Below are 10,366 nucleotides of genomic sequence, written 5' to 3' on the forward strand. Positions count from 1 at the left end.
CTAGAAGTCCCAGTTGGTCACGGTGAATTGGGGCTTTTTAATGTAATATTGACTTCTATTGGACAGAATTTTATTAAGGATTTTTGCATCTATGTTTGTGAGAGATATTGGTCTGTGGTTTTCATTTTTGCTACTGTTTTTGCCTGGTTATGGCATTAGGGTTATCCTTACCTTATAGAATGACTAGGAGTGTTCCTCCTTTTTTTCTATTTTTAAAAATAAGTACAATTGGTGATAGATCTTCTCTGAAAGTTTGGTAAAATTCAGCCATGAAGCCATCTAGGTCAGTACTATTTTTTAAGAGCCTTTTTACGACTTGATCAATTTATTTTTTTGTGATGGGTCTGTTCAATTATTCTACATCTGTGCATGTCAATCTGGGCAGGGTGTGAGTCTCAAAGAATTTGCCCTTTTCCTCTAGCATTCAAATTTATCAGAGTATGTTGTTTTTGTTGTTAAGTGTCATCAAGTCCCCGGTGATTCATAGTGACCCTGTGAAGGAGAGTCCTTGACGCTTGGGTGTCTCTCATCCTCTCTCCAGGTTTATAGGGTTTCTGGAGGCAAGCTATTATGGAAGTGGATGCCACTCCTCCTTCCAAGCTTGTTTTAATCAGGAGCTCCACCCCACTCTCTGTCCTATTGCATTGGGTAACTAAACATTAACACATTTGACACATCAGTGTCACGTGTTCAGCCTCACAGCTATCACAAGTTACCTCTGTAAGGCAACTTGTACACTAGGGCTATATATGACCTAGAGGAATATTTGAACAAAAACAATGAAAGACAGGCCCGAGGGCCGCGGATTAAAAGTCACCCACCTTTGGCTTGGTAACGTCGCTTTTTGTCCACTGGGCCAGCTAATCTCCCTCTCTATGTTGATGTTATTGTTGTTAAGTGCCGTCGAGTCGGAGTCACAGGCGACTTATAGCAACCCTATGAAGGAGAGTCCTCAACACTTGGGTGCCTTTCATCCTTTCTCCAGGTTCATAGGGTTTCCGGAGGCAAGCTATTATGGAAGTGGATGCCACTTCTCCTTCCAAGCTTGTTTTAATTCGGAGCTCCACCCCACTCTCTGTCCGCATTCGGTAACCAATCATTAACGCATTATACTCTATCAGAGTATAGCTTTTCTAATATTCCATTATTATTGATTTAGTTTCATCTGGTTCTGTTGTTATGCCACTTCTATCACTTCTTATTTGGGTCATTTGTGTCTTCTCTTTCTCTTCTTAATTTAGCAATGGCTTGTCAATTTTATTGACCCTTTTGAAGAACTAGCTCCTGGTCTTGTTGATGGTTTCAATTGTTTTTCTGTTTTCTATCTTATTGATTTCAGCTCTTGTCCTTATAATTTCCTTTCTTCTGGAGGCTGTGGGGTTAGTTTATTGTTCTTTTTTTCATTTGATGGATATGTTAGATCATTGATTTTGCTTCTTTTTTTCCCTTTTTTATGTGTTTTCCTATTGCTATGAACCACTTTCTTAGGCCTGACTTAGCTGTATCCCAGACGTTTTTGTATGTGTGTTTTAATTTATTTTGTTTTGAAGAACATTTTAATTTCCTTTTTTGTATCTTCTATAACTCAATTGTGTTCTAGCATGGTATTATTTAATTTCCACATGGGTGTACTGTCTTGTCATTAATTTCTAATTTTATGACATTGTGGAATTTGTATGTCTTGCTGTTTTTCTTTTGGAGTCTAATCTGTTTGGGGTTTGCTGAGCTTCCTGAATGTAGATTTCCTCATTTGCCATAATACCTGGAAAGTTTTCTTCTAGTACCTCTTCCAAAAGTTTCTCAGTGCTTTCCCTGTCCCACTTGTGTACTGTAATTATGATTATACATATGTTGTTCCTTTTGATGTTATCCCACACGATTCTAATGTTTTATTTTATTTTTGAGTCCTTTCTGTTTTTTCTTCTAGTGTGTTCCCTTTAAGGTCCTTGTCTTCCAGGTTAATGACTCTCTGTTCCATCTTTCGGTACTACTTCTACTTTTTTGTCCCTTAGCATGTTGAAAAAACTCCTGCCATTTGGGTCTTGATATTCTGGATTGCATTTTCATGCATTTCTGTTCTTTCCAGTAGTTTATTGGCTATACCTTCTTTGTCTTGTGATGGGTTTTTTTTGTGGTTTTTTTTAAGTTCTTCTACCTCTTTATCTATAGTTTCAATTCTTTTGTTTATCTTTTACATTTTTTTTTCATAGTAGTTCACGTTCCTCTGTATGGGTATATTTTCTCTGGCTCCTTGTCTCTGGGTTATTTATTTATCGTTTCCATTATTTCTTTCATCATTTGCACCTCCTTCTGTAGCTGTTCATATAATTCCACAGCATTAGACTTCTTCTGGTTCCCTGACTTTAGGGTATTCACTTCTTAATTCCTTCTGTGCATTTTCTCATAATTTGTACCTTCTTCAGTAGCTGTTTGTATGACTCCACATCAATATATTTCTTCTAACTCCTCATCTCTAGGGTATTCATTTGGTTTGCAATATGCTCTACTTTTTTAGGAGAAGGATTATTTTGTTTTTTACAATATCTGAAGCTGCTTGCTTCTTTTTTGACATTATGTGAAGTTTTGTCTTGGTGTGTGTTGGGCCATTTCTACTGTGTCTGTGTAGGTTGTTGTTGATAGTTCTTTACCTTTATGATGTGATTGATTTGCTGCAGGTTTAAAATGCTCCATCTGTGTGGGTTGACAACTCATGGTACTGGAATACTTTCCTGGGCCTGTGGAGCAGAAAAGTTTGCCTTTCCTAACTTTCTTCAGGTCTTCTTTGGTCTGTAGTGCAGCCCTGTGGGGATTTCACTTTATCGTAGCCCTCTCTCCTAAGGTCTATTATCCTCTTCTGTCTGTGAAGTGGCCCTGTAGTGACCATGTTTCCAAACTCGAGCAGTTTTGCTCCAAGGGTGTTGCAAGCCCGTCCTTCCCTAACACTTCAGTGTACTGACACAGAGCGAGTCTCTCACCTGATTGTAGTTACCCTCTCCTGAAGTCTACTGTCCTCTATTTTATCCAGAGTGGCAAGACCAGGTTTTCCAACTTAAGTAGTTTCTGTCCAGGGAGGTTGCAGACAGCTCCCTACCTTTTACTTCAATGTTCTGGCTGTAAGAGTGAGTCTCTCACGTGATTGCAGCTCCCACTCTTAAACTGTACTATTCTCGTTGGTTTGTGGAATGGCCTGTGGCAGCCAGGTCCTCCAACTGCACTAGTTTATCTCTAGGGGCTATCTGCTTTCTTTACTTCACTCACCCTCTCCTTTCCAAGAATCATGTCTTTTTCTTGCCCCTCAATTTGCCTCTCCTGATAACATGCCCAAAGTATTTGAGATTAAGTCCCATCACCTTTACATCTTTATATAGCACCATGACTATATTTCTTCTAAAACAGATTTGTTCTTTCAGCAGTCCACAGTATATCCAGTACTTTTCATTAACACCACAATTCAGAAGCATCATTTCCCAACTTTCAAATACACATAATGCAATTTAAAATTCCATAATTTGGCCTTTCTACAAAGATGGAGCCGAAAGTGAAGAAGGAAGTTCCTGCCCCTTCCAAAACTGAAGCCAAAGCAAAGGCGTTAAAGGTCAAAAAGGCAGTCCTGAAGGGCGTCCACAGCCAAAAAAAAGAACATTGACATGTCAACATGTCACCCATGTTCTGGCGGCCTAAGACGCTGAGACTCCGAAGGCAGTCCACATACCCCCAGAAGAGCCCCTCCAGAAGGAACAAGCTTGACCCCTATGCCATCATCAAATTTCCCCTCACCACTGAGTCAGCTATGAAGAAGATAGAAGATAACAACACACTTGTGTTCATTGTGGATGTCAAGGGCGACAAGCACCAGATTAAACAAGCTGTAAAGAGGCTCTATGACATTGATGTGGCTAAGGTCAACACTTTGATTAGGCCTGATGGAGGGAAGAAGGCCTATGTTCGACTTGCTCCTGATTATGATGCTTTGGATGTTGCCAACAAAATTGTGATCATCTAAACTGAGTCCAGTGGGCTAATTCTAAACACAAATTTTTCTCACCAAAAAAAAATTTCCATGATTTGGTCTTTAAAGTACATCCTTGCTCCTCTCTATTCTTGAAGAAGTCCTTAATAGCAGATGTACCTAATGCAAACTTTTAATTTCTTTTCTTTTAATTTTTATTTTATTATTTGTCTGTGTGTGTACCATCAGATCAGATATGACTGGTACAGGAGGAGATTGTCCCTCCTTCCCCGGCAGAGCTTCTGGTGGTTTCGAACGTTGCCCCTCTGGGATTGCAGTGCAGCTTCTTGCCACTAGGCCACCAGAGCTCCAATCTTTTAATTTTTTTGTCTACTGTTTCCAGAGATTTTTTTATTTGTTGCTGATCAAAGTAAAATGAAATCCTAAATACTTCAATATTTTCTCCATGTATCATGGTGTTACCTATTAATCTGATTGTGAAAATTTTTCCTTGTGTTGAGATTCAATTCTTATTTAAGACTCTTTTGATGAATTAGTTTCGTATTAATGAGAAAAATATGATGTTGCAACCTCAAGTCGTCATATAGGATAAAAAATAATTAATAAGTGTTTCTGGATGAAGCAGAGCTGAGTCTTCCAAGGTTACCTGATGGAGTTGTCACAGTTATAAAGTGGCAGCTGAGATTTTCCTTGGTGTTTGGAACCCTAACACTAGGACCCGTTGAATAACCATGAGCTTTAAAAAATACTACCGTCTCAAAGTCTTTATATAATATATAGATTTTTCCCAGTTCTCAAGGTTCTGTGAGCCCTTTTAGATCTAGAAAGCAGAGAGAATAATGATGCCAACTGAGTTATCATAGTCTCATTCCATTTACCTCTCAATCTGAAGTAAATAAAACAGATGGGGACAATGATGACGACCATCAGCATACACAGGATAACAGATATATCTTCCAACCACATAATATACAACGGAGAATTTGGGTCAGAAACAGGAACTGGGAAAAGATGCAAAAATTAGAAAGGTTATCAGTGAAAAAAGATAGATATATAATAGACTTACTTTTCAAGTGCCAAGGAGCAGTGCTGATACAACAATTAAGCACTCAATTAATGACTAGGAGTTTGGCAGTTTATATTCACCCAGTAACTCTGCAGGAGAATGATCTGGTGTCTGTAATGCCTGTACTCTACAGAGTAGTTCTACCCTTTCACAAGCAATCACCTTGAGTTGAATAATCGAGTCATAATATGCATCAGCTTCATATCTTTTGGGTTTATATGAGGGTATGGAAAAGTGTGGTGGGGTGAATGATCCCTCCACCTAGTGCCCCATCCTGACACACAGGTTCAGATGGGCCCTGCCACATTCTATTTAGTGTGCCTTATCTGCTGTAAGAGCAGAGACACTAAGGCACAGTAATATGGTTCAGAGATAAGGATCTTCCTCCAGAACCATCAGAAAAAGTCTTCTTTTAAAGATGATACCTGGGATTTCAATATGGAGCCTCCTAAATTGTGAAAAGGAAATCTTTCTGTTTATTGTATTGGGAAATTTATCTTCATATCACTAATTACTTTTTAGCTTGGCTATCTGTATTTTTGCTTGATGCTCATTGTGCTAATTAATACAGTACTTGTCTGTCAGTTTCCTACACTGATGTAACTTGTGGGTTGCTATGATACTGAAAGTTTTGCCACCACTGTGTCAAACGCAAATGTTCAACCCATGGTGGATAAGTTTTAGTGGAGTGGAGCTCCTATATTAAGACAAACTAGTTAGCAGGATTAGCCATCGATCTCTGAAAATCCTATGAGCATAGAGGAACATGGATACATATACTATTAGAGGTAGAGCCCAGAATGGAAAGAAAACAAAATGAAGAAAAACAGCTGCAAGCGTTTTTTAGTAATTGAAACATGGAATGTGTGAGTCTTCAGGAACATGGATTTGTAGTAGTTGTTGCTGTTGTATGCCATAGATTCAGAACCAATATAGAACTGACCCTCTGGTGTGTTTTCAGAGGCAATTAATTGAAAGGGAGGAGGTTGCTCATCCTACTCCCATAGAGCAGCTTGTGGCCTTAAACCATGTGCCTTTGGGATTGCAGCCCAGCTTCTTGCCACTAGGCCACCATATAACAGTGATAGCAAGGTTAGGGTACTGAGATGAAAATTCTCAACTCTGTCTTGTGTAAATAATAGTTTGGAATAATTAATAAAATTCTAAGTGAAAAAGAGGACTCAGATGACAATAGGCTGACAGCCTCAAATCTTTTAGCATCGAGCTTGCATAATCCATATATTAGACTAAAGCAAATATTCTCACCACTGGACTGTTGGATAGCATCATCACATTGTTGTTGTTGTTAAATGCCGTCGAGTCTCCTATGAAGGAGAGTCCTCAACATTTGTGTGTCTCTCATCCTCTCTCTAGGTTCATAGGGTTTCTGTAGGCAAGCTACTATGGAAGTGGATGCTGCTCCTGCTTCCAATCTTGTTTTAATCGGGAAGTTTCACCCAACACTGTCCACAATGGGTAACCAACCATTAACACATTTGACACATCAGTGTCACAGTGTTCAGCCTCACAGCAACCACAAGTTACTGCTGTACGGCAAGTGGACACACCAGGGCTATGCAACCTAGAGGAATGTTTGAACAAAAAGAATGAAAGACAGGCCCGAGGGCTGCAGACTAAAAGTCACCCAACTTTGGCTTGGTTGCATCGCTTTCAGTCCACTGGGCCAGCTGATCACTCTCTATGTTGATATAACATCATAATAGAGAAAATGTTGAAACTGCCAATGACTTCATCAATTATATATATTAGCTATTGTTCTATTGTCTTCCTCCTTTTCTTCTAAGACTTCTAAGAGGAAGACACCTAATTTTTCCTCTTTTTCTTCTAAGTAGTATTTGCTGCACTTGTTATGTGCCATTGAGTCAGCATCAACCCATAGCAAATCCTCCACGATGTTTTCAGAAATAATTACATCGGAGGAAAATGTTTCTCTCCCTCCTTCAGATTAGTTGGTTGTTTTGAATTGCATGGCTCTGGGTTGGCAGTGCCACTACTTACCACTAGGGAACCAGAGCTCCCTATGTGGCATTTAGTCTTCCAGTTATGTACTAGTAATGCTCAGGTGTGGACTTTGTTGAAGTAAGAAATACACAATATCACCAGCCTACCATCACAGGAGGAAAATTTAAAAAATTAGATTTTCTAAATAATTCAACCCTACTTTGTGATTCCTGCATTGTGATTTTTTGCTGTAGCACCAACTTAAAAAAAAAGATTGCTTTACAATGGTGATCATTTCTTTGTCGATATGTCTGTTGCTCCAGCAGGTCCGTTTTGTTTTTTTTTTTTTTTAGAGGATGCAAATTGTAAGGGGAGAAGTGTGTCTATCTTTCTCCCACAAATTATTTTAAGTGGGCGCTCTTACTTTATGGCCTCAGAAACTCAATGGAAAGTCAATTGCTCATTTCAAACTCAATGACAATGAATGAGGTAGGCTAAAAAAATACTAATTTTGGTTGTTTTTATGTTTCATGGAGTTGGAAATGACTCATAGCTGACTCTTCAGCAGGTTTCCTCACAAGGGAGGAGACTGCCCACATTTCTCTCAAAGAGCATATAATTGGTATATTTTAGTAGACAGAATGATGAATGGATGTTTTGGAACAGCCAAATCTAAGAAAGTGCTTTTATTATTCTGTTAGAAAACTAATACCCACTCTCGAGGAGCACCAGCAGCTTTTATCAATAAATCCATAAAATTCAGACTGAAATCCAAGTCCTGCAATGCATGTTTATTGTTATATAGTTCCAACAAGTATCACTCTTTTTTTTAAAATGAATGTCATACCAGACACTGGGCATTCTGGAAAGATTTCCTCCTTCATCCCCCGAGGAAGGTATCGGTATTTTGATGATGCTTACCTCTTTTTTTGAGATGCAGATAGGTAATGAGCCCACAGATTACACTGGCTGAACTCATGATTATAAGCAGACCCATTAAAACAGGAGAATTCTTGCTGCAACAGCGACCTAGAGAAAAAGATAGCATCATTCTCCAGCTACTGATGTGGAGGGAATTTGGACTGAAAAATATGCCAAGAAAACCAAATTATATTCCAATTTCATTGTTCTGCATTCATTTAGCATTGGGTAAGGGTTAACTTTTAAGAATCAGTTAACTAATGGTACAAGGAACACGAAGCAGAGAAGTGCCTTGGTGTATTACAACTCTCTATACCAGTAAGGAAACATTTCATTATTTTTCACTCCTTCCAGCCCATCTATCAATGTGCCTCACTAGTGAGAACATGACTGCTTTATGCTCATCACACTGTTTTTTATTTATTCTTTTTATTTAGGTTCTGAAGAGAATGGAAGATAGCTCTGGAGTAATCTGAATAGCCTTTTGATTTTTTTAATTTCTTTTTTTTAGTTTATTTAATTGTGATTTTCATTAAAGTTTACAGAGTGGGTGAGTTCTTTGTTGCAGATTTCCTCCCTTCCGCTTCCTTTTCCTTTTCCAGTCCACTTTGTAATGTAATTATTGCTCCAGATTGCTGTAATACATAAAATCCCTAATTATACAGTCCTTTCAGACAATCCTTCCCAGCTATCCCACTATTGAGAATATACCCTAAAGAAAAAAGAGCAGTGACTCAAACAGATGTAGGCACACCCACGTTTATTGCTCCATTGTTTACAATATCAAAGAGATGGAAGCAGCCAAACTGCCCATCGACAAACAAACAGATAGAAAAACTGTAGTATATTCACAGATGGAATATTATACAACATTGAAGAGCAATGAACTTGTAATGGATATTATACAACATGGGTAAGCCTGGAAGACATTATACTGAGTGAAATATTTCAGCCACAAAAAGACAAACACTGCATATCACTGCTGTCATAAAATAGGACTGACATGGGGGATTACGGGTAGAAAAGGAAGAGTGGATAGATCATGACCACTGCATAAAATGACCTTGGGTAGAAAAAGCTGTGAATGCAAATCTCTACATCTCACTAGTTTTTCTTCTATTTATACAATATTGGTCTAATGAAGTATTTGTCCTTATGAGACTGAGTTCACTCAACATAATGCTTTTTAGATTCTCCCATGTTATGAAGAATTTCACAAAATTGTTGCTTCTTCATGCTGCATATATTCTGTTGTTTTTATGTACCAAAATTTCACAATTCATTCATTTGTTGAGGAAGATTTGAACTGTTTTTACTTCCTTGCTATTGTGAATAAGGCTGCAATGAACATTGATGTACAAATCTCGCTTTGTGTCTCAGCTTTATTTTCCTTGGGGTATATTTCCAGCAGTGCAATAGCTGTTGTTGTTGTTGTTATGTGCTATCGAGTTGCCTGCAACTCATAACAACTCTATGTACAACAGACCTAAACTATACCCTATCCTGTGTCAATCTCACTATCTCTCACACTTACCCCCATTACCCCAGTCACTGGTTCAATGCATCTCATCGAGGGTCTTCCTCTCCTGCACTGTCCCTCCACCCTCCCAAGCATAATGTCCCTCTCCAAGGACTGGTTGCTCCATGCAACATGTCCAAAGTAGCTCAGATGAAGCTTCAGAATGCTTGCCTCTAAGAAGCAGCCTGGCTTCACCCTCTCCAGGACAAATCTGTCTATTTTCTTAGCAGTTCATGGTATATTCAATACTCTTCTCCAACACCACAGCTCAAAGGCATCAATTCTCCTTGTATCCAGCTCTCTGATGCATAGCAAATGATTGCAAAGACCATGGTATGTATCAGGTGCCTTAATCTCCAGACTGACATTGTTGCACTTCAGTGCTTTAGAGAGGTCTCTAACTGCAGAATTTTCCATAGCAATACATCTTTTAATTTCCTGGCTGTGGATGCCAAGATTGTTGACTGTGGAGCCAAGTAAGCTAAAACTGTGAACAATCTCAATCTCTTCACGATCCATCATGATTTTGCCAATCAGCCCAGTGGTGACAATCTTTGTTTTCTTGATATTGAGCCTCAGTCCATATTGAAGACTGCAGTCCCTCACCTTCTACCGCAAGTGCTTCAGGTCTTCCTCAGTTTCAGCAAGCAGGGTTGTGTCACCTGCATAACACAGATTGTTGATGAGTCTTCCTCCAATCCTGATGCCACATTTATCCTCATAGAGCCCAGCCTCCCATAAAAGATGTTCTACATAATGATTGAAAATGTATGGAGATAGGATACATCCCTGGCTTTTGAACAATGTAGTGTTTCCTTGCGCTGTTGTGACTATTGCCTCCTGGTCCAAGTATAGGTTTCACATTAGCACAATCAAGTATTCTGGGATTCTCATTCTTCTCAGAGTCAGCCACAGTTTGTTATGATCC

The 10,366-nt window shown here is 38.9% G+C and overlaps 1 protein-coding gene across 1 annotated transcript in view; it reads right to left on the minus strand.

The window, feature by feature from the left end:
• The window catches only part of LOC102859875 (selection and upkeep of intraepithelial T-cells protein 1-like), a 58,638-nt gene that overhangs the window by 15,078 nt on the left and 33,194 nt on the right, over nucleotides 1-10,366 (minus strand). The window contains exons 4-5 of the mRNA XM_006879801.1: nucleotides 7,920-8,027; nucleotides 4,849-4,971 (exon numbers count right to left, since the gene is read on the minus strand). Coding sequence (XP_006879863.1) covers nucleotides 4,849-4,971; nucleotides 7,920-8,027 — 231 coding nt within the window. The remainder of the gene's footprint in view (nucleotides 1-4,848; nucleotides 4,972-7,919; nucleotides 8,028-10,366) is intronic.

The sequence above is a fragment of the Elephantulus edwardii genome, unplaced genomic scaffold, assembly GCF_000299155.1.
Source record: "Elephantulus edwardii isolate Elephantulus edwardi_28Jun2011 unplaced genomic scaffold, EleEdw1.0 scaffold00005, whole genome shotgun sequence".
In the NCBI taxonomy this organism is placed as follows: Eukaryota; Metazoa; Chordata; class Mammalia; order Macroscelidea; family Macroscelididae; genus Elephantulus; species Elephantulus edwardii.